We start from the raw sequence: 14,046 nt of genomic DNA, 5'->3' as shown, positions 1-14,046 counted from the left end.
CCCTCGGTTTGTATTGGCCCCTTTGGTTTCTCCGAGGCTCTTTTCGTGTTGGCACTGGCCTCTGGGGGTCGGGTCGGGGAGCTTCATGCTCTCCTCCAGCGCAGGGGTTTCTGATTTTTTGGTCCTGGTGATAAGTTTGGTCGATTGCAGCCGTCTCCTTTTCTGGCGAAGAATGAGACTGCTGCTTTCCAGAGGGGTCCTTGAGTTGTTCATGTTTGATTGGTCAGGCCGGGGGTGCGTCATGTGTTGTCCGGTTGCTGTTCCTCCCCTGTTTTTGTGCGCCAAAGCCTATGTGACTTGGGACGCACTTTGGGTTGACCCGGTTTCCGTTCTTCCCTTCTTTCCTGTTCCAGGGTTCGGGTCTCCCAGGTCGTCCGCAGGGTTATTAGGTCCAGCCAGCATGCAGTCTGTCCTTGTGCCCACGACATTCATAAGTTTGCTGTGCTGGCTGAATTCTTTGGTAACATGAATTATTAGAATGTCTTGAGCTGACATTCTGACATTATGGAGGTCGAACAGGGTCCTGGTCGCTCGCTACCTTGTCAATGTTCCGGGGCCTGATTGGGCCTGTGTTGCATTGTGTCGGCGGTTGCAGCCAGTTGTCTCGACTTTGCGTACAGGGGTGTTACGGTGCTCTCTCTTATTTCTTCCATATGCCAGATTTAAGAGTCATCAGCTTACCTGCTGATTCCTTGTGATGTAGGGAATCTTTTGATGTATGAGGCTACCGAAAGGGTTACCGATTTATGGAGATATTTGCATTTTAAAATTGTAGGTAAGGGAAGGAGGGGGCACCGTAGGTACAACAAAATGGCCCCCCTTTTTCTGCAAATCCGCCATTTTGTGTGCGACGCCAGCCGGCTGGGGATTGGCTGGCTCAGGTCACATGACGTGATCGACCAATCAGAGCCCGCCCCCTGGGTCTGTGACGTCAACAGGAGGCCTGGCTCATCACTTGCAGAGCGCCAGGCGCTCGGAGATCTGCGACGTTTTGTTGAGAGCGGACCTACGCTGGTTGAGCTCTCGAGTTCCGAGGTCTTGGAGCCTCATTCAGTGGGATTATCCAGTCTGACAAGTTTAGAGTGACTACCAAGGACTGCAGTACTTCAGGGAAGTGCGAAACCGGGTTCCAGCGTTATATGAGGGCCAAGAGCTGTGAGCTTATAGTCCTGGAGGGGTCGAGGGAGTGTTTATAGCAGGAGCAAGAGGTGTCTTGATGTCAGTGAAACTCTGAGGTGTGCAGAACTGTTGTGATTGGATTACGCCCACTGGGAATTCAGAAGGGAAAAGATGCATCCTGACCCCATGAGTGAGTGATCTTGGTGAAGGAGTGTTTGGGGGAAACGACGTATGCAGTAATGACTGGACAAGGTATCACCCAGTACTTCACTAACGGAACGAGTACGGAGATGACGAGAGTCTTCACGACGCCTATGGACTGGTGACTCATCTGGAACGTCAAGAAACGACGTGAGGGATGGAGGAACCCCAGCGACCATCGGAGTCCAGGAATCTGAGGGCAGGATTTGATAAGGTAGATCATTTTTCCCTCCCATATTTCCCTTGATTTTAGGCAAGATAGGCCTATTGTTATATCTAGGTATTTACTAGAGGGTTTCTAGGAGCCATAGGAGTAGATTACGCTGTGGGACAGCACGTATATGTTATCTACTGCCTGGTGAAGACAGCGAGTGGCGTGAGTGGCTGACCTGTGGAGGAGTGTGGACCTACGCTGACGGAGTCGCCCCCTTCCAGTGAGGGGCCAGTGGTCCATTTAAACTCGATCAGCTGAAGGCAAGTGCCGACCGCCTTCTGCGTAAATCGCTTTTGCTTTTGTCTTTTGGTAAGCAGCTCCGGGGAGCCGAAGGGCTACCCCCAAAAAACCAGCGTTAAATGTAATGAAACGCTATTTTCTGGGTGGGACTCGGGCCGGCGGTTTTTCTTTTTTGTAGTTTTTGATATCCAGCCTCAGAACCGCAGGGTGCATAGCCGGCGTGAGGGTCTGGGGCTCCACCCTTCCATTCTCGGGAGGGGGGTGGGTTGTGCAGATAGCGGCAAGGTGACGGGGTGATGTCATGCTTGTTTGCATGTTTCCATTTGGGCAGTTCTGTCCACTAGGTCGGCTTTCAGTAGCAATATTTTAACAAGAATAGGGGTTTGTTATGGGATGCATATCTTTCTGGGTGCCTGACCGGGTTGATTACAGATGTAGAATGCTTCCAACCACATTGGGGTTTCTATAGGCTATTGCTCCTCGTGCCTCTCTGAGGTGGGCCAGGTTCTGGCTCATGGTTCCTGATAGACGTAAGAACTCCATTCACATGACTGATGCCAAAGTCTAATATATCCATATAAATCTGGATAGCTCCTGGGAGCCTCAGGGGTCTCACCCTGAAAATGGCGTTTCATTACATTCACCACCGTTTTTTTTTTTACACGCACACACACGTTCTGCACCGCTTCTCAAGCAGTCTCGTGCCACCTGCTCATGTACCGCTTGAAGCCCTCCTGGTCTTTGGACCAGTGCTCTCTTATTTTCTCCCTTAAACGTGAGGTTTATGGGAGTTAAACCTCATATCGCTGGAAGACAGAAGAATTAGGGGGGAACATGATCACCACATAGATTCTCAAAGAAATTGTCACCACGGAGATACAGTCTCCGTGGTGTAGTGGTAAGACACTCGCCTGGCGTTCCGCGAGCGCTATGTCATGGGTTCGTATCCTAGCCGGGGAGGATTTACTGGGCGCAATTCCTTAACTGTAGCCTCTGTTTAACGCAACAGTAAAATGTGTACTTGAATGAAAAAACGATTCTTCGCGGCAGGGGATCGTATTCCAGGGACCATAGGATTAAGGACTTGCCCGAAACGCTACGCGTACTAGTGGCTGTACAAGAATGTAACAACTCATATGTATATATCTCAAAAAAAAAAAATAATAATAATAGGGTAGATAAGGACATGCTATTTAACAGAATGGGGCACACACACATTAGGGGACACAGGTGGAAATTGAGTGCCCAACTAAGCCACAGAGATATTAGAAAGAACTTTTTTAGTGTCAGAGTGGTTGACAAATGGAATGCATTAGGAAGTGATGTGGTGGAGGCTGACTCCATACACAGTTAAAGTGTAGATATGATTGAGCCCAGTAGGCTCAGGAACCTGTACATCTGTTGATTGACGGTTGAGAGGCGAGACCAAAGAGCCAGAGCTCAACCCCTGCAAGCACAATTAGGTGAGTACACACACACACACACACACACACACACACACACACACACACACACACACACACACACACACACACACACACACAGAGAGAGCGTCTGAAGGAACTGAACCTTACGACACTAGAGAAAAGAAGCGAGAGAGGAGATATGATAGGGACATATAAAATACTCAGGGGAATTGACAAAGTGGAAATAGATGAAATGTTCAGACGTAATAATAACAGAACGAGGGGACATGGGTGGAAACTGGAAACTCAGATGAGTCACAGAGATGTTAGGAAGTTTTCTTTTAGCGTGAGAGTAGTGGAAAAATGGAATGCACTTGGGGAACAGGTTGTGGAAGCAAATACTATTCATACTTTTAAAACTAGGTATGATAGGGAAATGGGACAGGAGTCATTGCTGTAAACAACCGATAGCTGGAAAGGCGGGATCCAAGAGTCAATGCTCGATCCTGCAAGCACAAATAGGTGAGTACAAATAGGTGAGTACACACACACACACACACACACACACACACACACACACACACACACACACACACACACACACACACACACACACACACACATACCTAAATCATGGAGAGAGAAATTGGGAATCAAGGAATCCCCATGGAGGGGACGAAACGTGGGGAGCAAAATTAGTAGATGTTATAGACAGGAATTTCCTAACACAACATGTGAAGGAAGACACAAGGGAAAGAGGAGGAGATGCACCGAGCCTATTAGACCTGATTTTCACCCAGAACGTAGAAGATATCGAGAATTTAGAGCATGAAATACCTCTAGGGCCAGTGACCATTGTGTCCTAGTCTTTGACTACATGATGGAATTCAAACTTATGACCATGGGACAAGAGATCTGGGAAAGGAGAGTTGACTACAGGAAAGGGGACTATAAGAGGATAAGGGACTATCTGGGTGAAGTGCAGTGGGAGGAAGAAATTAGAGGAAAAACAGTACAAGATATGATGGACCTAGTCATACAGAAATGCCAGGAGGCCGAAGAGAGATTTATACCAACAGTAAAGGGAAAAAATAAGAAGGAATATAATAACCCATGGTTTAATAGACAGTGTCAGGAAGCAAAAATGGCCAGCAGGCGGGAGTGGAGGAAGTACAGAAGACAAAGGACAGAGGACAACAGGATCAGATACAACAGAGCTAGGAACGATTACATTAACGGAACATCGGAAAGGGACTATGAGAACGATATTGCAATCAAAGCGAAAAAACAACCTAAGTTACTACACAGTCATATAAGAAGAAAAATGTCGGTGAAGGACCAAGTGACAAGACTAAGGAAGACAGAGGGGGCATATACTGAAAGTGACAAGGAAATCTGCGAGGCACTGAATGCCAGTTTCCATGGAGTGTTCACTACCGAGCCTGAGCAGCTCCCATTGTTGGAAGGGGTTACCCTAGATGAAAGACTATCAGATATAGAGGTGACAGCAGAGGAGGTAATGAAAACAGTTGACAACTCTAGATGCAACTAAAGCAGTTGGACCAGACAAAGTATCACTGTGGATACTAAAAGAAGCAGCGCAGGCCCTCAGCGTGCCTCTGGCAATGATCTTTAATGAGTCACTTATGTCAGGAGAATTGCCCAGTTGCTGGAAGAAGGCAAATGTCGTGCCGATCTTCAAGAAAGGTGATAGGGAGGAGGCACTTAACTATAGACCTGTATCACTGACAAGCATCCCCAGTAAAATACTGGAAAGAATAATTAGGCTACGACTGGTTGCACACCTGGAGAACATTAGGTTTGTGAACAAACATCAACATGGGTTCTGGACAGGGAAATCGTGCCTAACAAACCTTCTGGAATTCTATGATAAAATGACGAGGATAAGACAGGACAGATGGTTGGGCAGACTGCATATTTCTGGACTGCCAAAAAGCCTTTGATACAGTACCGCACATGAGACTGCTGTTCAAGCTCGAGAAGCAGGCAGGGATGGGGGGAAAGGTCCTAGCATGGATAAGGAACTACCTAACAGGAAGGAGCCAAAGAGTTACGGTAAGGGGCGAGAAGTCGGACTGGCGAACAGTAACAAGTGGAGTACCACAAGGATCGGTGCTGGGACCAATTCTATTTCTTGTATATGTTAACGACATGTTTACAGGTGTAGAGTCCTACATGTCAATGTTTGCGGATGACGCAAAGTTGATGAGAAGAGTTGTGACAAATGAGGATTGCAGGATCCTCCAAGAGGACCTGAACAGGTTGCAGAGATGGTCAGAGAAATGGCTACTGGAATTCAACACGAGCAAATGTAAAGTTATGGAAATGGGACTAGGAGATAGGAGACCAAAGGGACAGTACACAATGAAGGGGAACAGCCTACCTGTCACGACGCGCGAAAGAGACCTGGGGGTGGACGTAACACTTAATCTATCTCCTGAGGCACATATAAATAGGATAACGACAGCAGCGTACTCTACAATGGCAAAAGTTAGAACATCATTCAGAAACCTAAGTAAGGAGGCATTTAGGGCGCTTTACACTGCCTATGTGAGGCCAGTCTTAGAGTATGCCGCCTCATCATGGAGTCCCCATCTGAAGAAGCATATAATGAAACTGGAAAAGGTTTGCAACGAGATTCGTCCCAGAGCTACGAGGGATGGGGTATGAGGAGCTCCTGAGGGAACTGTGCCTTACGACACTAGAAAGAAGAAGGGAGAGGGGGGACATGATAGGAACGTATAAGATACTCAGAGGGATTGACAGAGTGGACATAGACGAAATGTTCACACGGAATAGTAACAGAACAAGGGGACATGGATTGAAGCTTGAAACTCAGATGAGTCACAGAGATGTTAGGAAGTGTTCTTTTAGCGTGAGAGTTGTGGGAAAATGAAATGCACTTCAGGAACAGGTTGTGGAAGCAAATACTATTCATAATTTTAAAACCAGGTATGATAGGGAAATGGGACGGGAGTCATTGCTGTAAACAACCGATGCTCGAAAGGCGGGATCCAAGAGTCAATGCTCGATCCTGCAGACACAACTAGGTGAGTACAAACCACACACACACACCACACACACACACTCACACTCACACACTCACACACTCACACACTCACAAAACTCACAAAACTCACACACTCACACACTCACACACTCACACACTCACACACTCACACACTCACACACTCACACACTCACACACACACACACACACACACACACACACACACACACACACACACACACACACATTCAAGATTCTGAAGGGGATTGATAGGGTAGATAAAGACAGTCTATTTAACACAAGGGGAACACGCACAAGGGGACACAGGTGGAAACTGAGTGCCCAAATGAGCCACAGAGATATTAGAAAGAACTTTTTTAGTGTCAGAGTGATTGACAAATGGAATGCATTAGGGGGTGATGTGGTGGAGGCTGACTCCATACACAGTTTCAAGTGTAGATATGACAGAGCCCGATAGGCTCAGGAATCTGTACACCTGTTGATTGATGGTTGAGAGGCGGGACCAAAGAGCCAGAGCTCAACCCCCGCAAACACAACTAGGTGAGTACAACTAGGTGAGTACACACACACACACACACACACACACACACACACACACACACACACACACACACACACACACACACACACACACACACACACACACACACACACACACACACACACGCACGCACATCAACAAACTGGAAAAGGTGCAAAGACATGCTACTAAGTGGCTCCCAGAACTGAAGGGCAAGAGCTACGAGGAGAGGTTAGAAGCATTAAATATGCCAAAACTAGAAGACAGAAGAAAAAGAGGTGATATGATCACTACATACAAAATAGTAACAGGAATTGATAAAATCGACAGGGAAGATTTCCTGAGACCTGGCACTTCAAGAACAAGAGGTCATAGATTTAAACTAGCTAAACACAGATGCCGAAGAAATATAAGAAAATTCACCTTCGCAAATAGAGTGGTAGACGGTTGGAACAAGTTAAGTGAGAAGGTGGTGGAGGCCAAGACCGTCAGTAGTTTCAAAGCGTTATATGACAAAGAGTGCTGGGAAGACGGAACACCACGAGCGTACCTCTCATCCTGTAACTACACTTAGGTAATTACACACGCACGCACGCACGCACGCACGCACGCACGCATATTTCAACAATCCTAAGTATTGTAGTACAGGTTGATGGTAGTGAGTGGTGTCCCAGAGAACATAAAGGTATAGTGCTCTTGAAAAATAGGTGAGATAACAGGAAAGTGTCAAGGGAAGTGAAAAATCGGATGAGAAAAAGTTGCCCCTAGTGTTTACAGTGCAGAGAAGAACATTCAAGATGGCCACTGGCAAGGGGAAAAACAAAACAGAGCTTGATTTTGAGGGATTCAATGAAGAAAGCATTGATATAACCAGTCTATACAACAAGTTGGTAAATTTAGATACTATAGTGAACTCTCATGTAGAAATAATTAGTAAATTGAAAGAAAGTAATGACCATTTGAATAGCAAAGTTTTATGTCTTGAGGGTTTAGTGAAAGACTTGCGCAAGGATAAGAATCAATTGGAAACAAATTGCAAAGCCATGGAAGAAGAAAATAAACTCTTAAAAATTGCTTTGGAAGAAGTTAAAGTAAATTTAAACATAAATGACTACAATAGGTTAGGCAAGGAAATTCAACAGGAGAAACAGCTTTTGTCAGCACAGATGGAGGAAGTTACACAGGGAATAGAACAGTGCAAGAAAGATATGCAACTCACTTATGCACAAGTGGCCAAGGAGAAGGAAAAAATAGAAGAAGCAGTAAAGGAAGTCAAACACTGCAGCAACCAAGATAAAACAAACATTAGGCTAGAAGTGAGGAAAGAATTGGCATCTTACCCGAAGTTGGTGCAAAACACAGTTGATCGGAGTAAGTCCCTGATCATTTTTGGCTGCAAAGAAAAGGCGATAACATCTAGGTCAGAAAGAGCTGTAGAAGAAGCTAAAGTAGTAGATAAAATTGTTGGCCTCGTAGAAGGTCTTACAAACAGAGAGAATGTGTGCGACTACAGGAGAATAGGCAGGTACGTAAAAGGGAAAGATCGACCTTTGAGGATCACCCTAAACGGTGCCAAACAGATGGAAGAAGTACTAAGGAATGCTAGAAAATTGCAAAGTGATGAGGATGGGAAAGGGTGGTCGTTAAGAGGAGATCTTTCAAAAGAAGATAGAGAGAAGCTGAAACTGAACCTCGCCGAGGCAAAACATTTAAATGAGAGCAGGAATGAAGAAGAAATAAATTCTTTTTTCTACAAAGTGATAGGGGTAGGCAAACCAGTAAAGTGGTACATAAAGGCAAACCAATAAAATCAATAGAGAGAGGGGGAGTGAAGAATAAGGAGAGGGGAAACAAGTTCCTGAAGATTGCATACACCAACATAGATGGAGTGAGATCGAAGATACTTGAGTTAAGTGATGTAATACAGCTGCAGACACCAGACATTGTTGCACTCACGGAGACAAAACTTGAAGATGTAATTTTAAATGAGGTCATATTTCCAAGGGGCTACTCAATTTGGAGACGGGACAGAAAAATTAGGAAAGGCGGTGGCGTTGCTGTGCTAGGTAAAAGAACACCTAAAGGTGAACGAAAATAATGACTGCCAATCCACAAGAAGTTGACATAATAGCACTAGAGATCTGCCATGAGGATGATAAACTAATGATAATAAATGCATATAGTCCACCGCCAAGCAGCACATGGTCAAAGGAGGAGCTAGATAGTAAACGTGAAGGTCTTATAACAATAATGAGAGAGATTATAGCGAGAGCAGATAACGATAGATCACGACTGTTGATAGTCGGTGACTTCAACTTGAAATCCATAGACTGGGAAGCATATGAAGCTAAAACAGAAGATTTTTGGACCTGTAAATTTGTAGACCTCATCCTAGAAACATTCTTGTATCAACATGTTAAACAAGCTACGAGGATGAGGGAAGGGGACGTTCCCTCCATGCTAGATTTGATATTTACCAGGAAGGAGGAAGAGATATTTGACATTCAGTACCTTCCTCCCTTGGGTAAAAGTGACCATGTCTTTTTGGGAATAAAGTATGCAATGCGTTATAAGCTGGAAGAAAATAAGGAGGTTGAAGCAGTTGAAAAACTAGACTTCAGGAGAGGACATTATGGTGACCTTAGAAATTTTTTTAGTGAGTATAATTGGACAGACTTGATGCTAGGCAAAGAAGTGAATGAGATGTATGTCAAGTTTTGTGAAATATATGATAAAGGCACAAAAAAAATTATACCAAAACAGAGATGCAGAACTAGGAAACGTGATTGGTTCAATAGAAATTGCGAGAGGGCTAGAGACCAAAAGACACAAAAATGGAATCAATACAGGAAGAGGCCGAACCCCGAAACATACCAGCGATACAAAGATGCGAGAAACAACTACACGGCAGTGAGGAGAGAGGCAGAAAGAAATTTTGAAAAAGGGATTGCAGACAAATGTAAAACAGAACCAGGTCTATTCTATAAATTCATAAACAACAAATTGCAGGTAAAGGATTATATTCAGAGGTTGAAAATGGGAAATAGATTCACGGAAGATGAAAAGGAAATGTGTGAAACACTAAACGAAAAGTTCCAAAGTGTATTTGTACAAAATGAAATCTTTAGGGACCCAGATACAATAAGAATTCCAGAGAACAACATAGAGCACATAGAGGTGTCTAGAGACGAAGTGGAAAAAATGCTCAAGGAGCTCGGTAAGAACAAAGCAGCTGGCCCAGATGGCGTTTCACCATGGGTTCTGAGAGAATGTGCATCTGAGCTCAGCATTCCACTTCACCTGATCTTTCAGGCATCCCTGTGTACAGGAATCGTAGCAGACGTGTGGAAACACACACACACACACACACACACACACACACACACACACACAGGCTACAAGATGACCTGGATAGACTGAGTGAATGGTCCAACAAATGGCTGTTGAAGTTCAACCCGAGTAAATGCAAAGTAATGAAACTAGGCAGTGGAAACAGGAGGCCAGGCACAGGATACAGAATAGGAGATGAAGTACTTAATGAAACAGACAGAGAGAAAGATCTAGGAGTAGATATCACACCAAACCTGTCTCCTGAAGCCCACATAAAGAGAATAACGTCTGCGGCATATGCAAGGCTGGCTAACATCAGAACAGGCATTCAGGAACCTGTGTAAGGAATCATTCAGAATCTTGTACACCACATATGTAAGACCAATCCTGGAGTATGCGGCCCCAGCATGGAGCCCGTACCTTGTCAAGCATAAGACGAAGCTGGAAAAAGTCCAAAGGTATGCTACTAGACTAGTCCCAGAACTAAGAGGCATGAGTTATGAGGAAAGGCTGCGGGAAATGCACCTTACGACACTGGAAGACAGAAGAGTAAGGGGGGACATGATCACAACCTACAAAATCTTCAGGGGAATCGACCGGGTAAACAAGGATGAACTATTCAACACTGGTGGGACGCAAACAAGGGGACACAGGTGGAAGCTGAGTAACCAAATGAGCCACAGAGACGTTAGAAAGATCTTTTTCAGTGTCAGAGTAGTTAGTAAATGGAATGCACTAGGAAGTGATGTGGTGGAGGCTGACTCCATACACAGTTTCAAATGTAGATATGATAGAGCCCAGTAGGCTCAGGAATCTGTACACCAGTTGATTGACGGTTGAGAGGCGGGACCAAAGAGCCAGAGCTCAACCCCCGCAAGCACAATTAGGTGAGTACACACACACACACACACACACACACACACACACACACACACACACACACACACACACACACACACACACACACACACACACACACACACACACAAGTGTAGATATGACAGAGCCCGATAGGCTCATGAATCTGTACACCTGTTGATTGACGGTTGAGAGGCGGGACCAAAGAGCCAGAGCTCAACCCCCGCAAACACAACTAGGTGAGTACAACTAGGTGAGTACATTCACACACATTCACACAGAGACATAGAAAGAACTTTTTCAGTGTCAGAGTAGTTAGTAAATGGAATGCACTAGGAAGTGATGTGGTGGAGGCTGACTCCATACACAGTTTCAAATGTAGATATGATAGAGCCCAGTAGGCTCAGGAATCTGTACACCAGTTGATTGACGGTTGAGAGGCGGGATCAAAGAGCCAGAGCTCAACCCCCGCAAGCACAATTAGGTGAGTACACACACACACACACACACACACACACACACACACACACACACACACACACACACACACACACACACACACACACACATTCACACACACACACACACATTCACACACATTCACACAGAGACATAGAAAGAACTTTTTCAGTGTCAGAGTAGTTAGTAAATGGAATGCACTAGGAAGTGATGTGGTGGAGGCTGACTCCATACATAGTTTCAAATGTAGATATGACAGAGCCCAGTAGGCTCAGGAATCTGTACATCAGTTGATTGACGGTTGAGAGGCGGGACCAAAGAGCCAGAGCTCAACCCCCGCAAACACAACTAGGTGAGTACACACACACACACACACACACACACACACACACACACACACACACACACACACACACACACACACACACACACACACACACACACACACACACACACACACACATACGCACGCACTCGTATACCATAGTGTATAACAAATCACTGGCAACAGGGGAACTGCCAGAAATTTGGAAGGCAGCTAACGTAGTTCCAATATACAAGAAAGAGGAAAGGCAGGAGGTACTGAACTGCAGGCCAGTGTCCCTAACCTGCATACCATGCAAGCTGATGGAGAAGATTGTGCGAAGAAAGCTAATGGAACATCTGGAGCGAAAGACCTTTGTAACACAGCATCAACATGGGTTCAGAGATGGCAAGTCCTATCTCACAGGGCTAATTGAATTCTATGACCAGGCAAGAAAGAGAGGAGTGTGCAAACTGCATATTTTTAGGTTGTCAAAAAGCCTTTGATACAGTACCACACAAGAAGCTAGTGAAAAAGCTGGAGATGCAGGCTGGAGTGGAAGGGAAGGTATTTCGTTGGATAAGGGAGTACCTAAGTAACAGAAGACAACGAGTCACTGTGAGGGGTGAGGTCTTGGATTGGCGTGACGTCACAAGTGGAGTCCCGCAGGGGTCAGTCCCTGGACCAATACTTTTTCTGATATAAATAAATGCCAAAATGCCCAGAGGGTATAAAATCGTTTCTCTCAATGTTTGCTGATGATGCAAAAATTATGAGGAGGATTGAAACAGAGGATGATAGTAGGAGGCTACAGGGACGACCTAGACAGACTGAATGAATGGTCCAACAAATGGCTGCAACAGTTCAACCCGAGTAAATGTAAAGTAATGAAACTAGGCGGTGGAAACCGGAGGTCAGACACAAGATACAGAATAGGTGATGAAGTACTTAATGAAACGGAAAGAGAGAAAGATCTAGGAATTGATATCACACCAAACCTGTCTCCTGAAGCCCACATAAAGAGAATTACGTCTGAGGAATATGCGAGGCTGGCTAACATCAGAACAGCCTTCAGGAACCTTTGTAAGGAATCGTTTAGAATCTTGTACATCACATATGTAAGACCAATCCTGGAGTATGCGGTCCCTGCATGGAGCCCGTACCTTGTCAAGCACAAGACGAAGCTGAAAAAAGTTCAGAGGTATGCCACTAGACTAGTCGCATAACTAAGAGGCATGAGTTACGAGGAAAGGCTGCGGGAAATGCACCTTACGACACTGGAAGACAGAAGTGAGGGGGGACATGATCACTACATACAAAATCCTCAGGGGAATTGAAAGGGTAGACAAGGATAAACTATTCAACACTGACGGTATGCGAACAAGGGAACACAGGTAGAATACCCAAATGAGCCACAGGGACGTTAGAAAGAACTTTTTCAGTGTCAGAGTAGTTAACAGGTGGAATGCATTAGGCAGAGATGTGGTGGAGGCTGACTCCATACGCAGTTTTTAATGTAGATATGATAGAGCCGAGTAGGCTCAGGAATGTACACCAGTTGATTGACAGTTGACAGCTGGGACCAAAGAGCCAGAGCTCAACCCCCGCAAACACAACTAGGTTAGTACACACACACGCACACACACGCAGGGAGGGAGGGAGGGGGAGTGAGGAAGGGGGAAGCAGCACGTAACAGCTCTCTTAACTCCCAGGTACCTATTTACTGCTAGGTAACAGGCGCATCAAGGTGAAAGAAACCATATGTTTTTCGATGGAAACTATTTGGGGATCGAACCTGGACCCTAGGATTACGAGACCCAAGCGCTGTCCATTCACCCACAGCCACCTCCCCCCATCCTAACAATGTGGTGCACCATAAATGTTTCGAAACACTCAATGTTGGTGTCCAGTTTTTTATATAAATTTTCTGAGGGATTTCCTTCACATTTTAGCATTACTATTAGAGTAAAGTAACATTTGTACGTGCAATTTTATTCTGATTAATGAATCGTAACAAATATTAATTTTCATTGCAGTGACGAAGCGGCGATGATAAAGAATTATAAAAGAGAGGTAAGTAAACATTAACGGGAATTTTGTTTTGGTATATATCTTATCTAATTTACACGCTGTTTTTAAACTAAATATGTTCTATCAAACAAAAGTTTTAATATCTCATGTTACACAAGCGATTCCTCAGTTTCTCCATTTTCTTCCGACGTATCTGTTTTTTTCATATCCATTAATTATTAATTTGTTTAGTTACTTATACTTAACTATCAGTACAAACCTACCAGTGACTACGGAGGAGTGAGGTCTAGCTCTTTATGCCCCGCCTATACT

General features: G+C 44.9%; 1 protein-coding gene across 2 annotated transcripts in view; it reads left to right on the top strand.

Annotated features, from left to right (window-relative positions):
- LOC123752195 (uncharacterized) overlaps positions 1 to 14,046 on the top strand; it is a 102,789-nt gene that overhangs the window by 18,178 nt on the left and 70,565 nt on the right. For both annotated transcript variants that reach the window (XM_069313618.1, XM_069313619.1), the window contains exon 4: positions 13,740 to 13,776. In XM_069313618.1, coding sequence (XP_069169719.1) covers positions 13,740 to 13,776 — 37 coding nt within the window. The remainder of the gene's footprint in view (positions 1 to 13,739; positions 13,777 to 14,046) is intronic.

This window comes from Procambarus clarkii, chromosome 76 (genome assembly GCF_040958095.1).
Source record: "Procambarus clarkii isolate CNS0578487 chromosome 76, FALCON_Pclarkii_2.0, whole genome shotgun sequence".
Taxonomy (NCBI): domain Eukaryota; kingdom Metazoa; phylum Arthropoda; class Malacostraca; order Decapoda; family Cambaridae; genus Procambarus; species Procambarus clarkii.
This window is presented reverse-complemented; position numbering and strand designations above follow the sequence as displayed.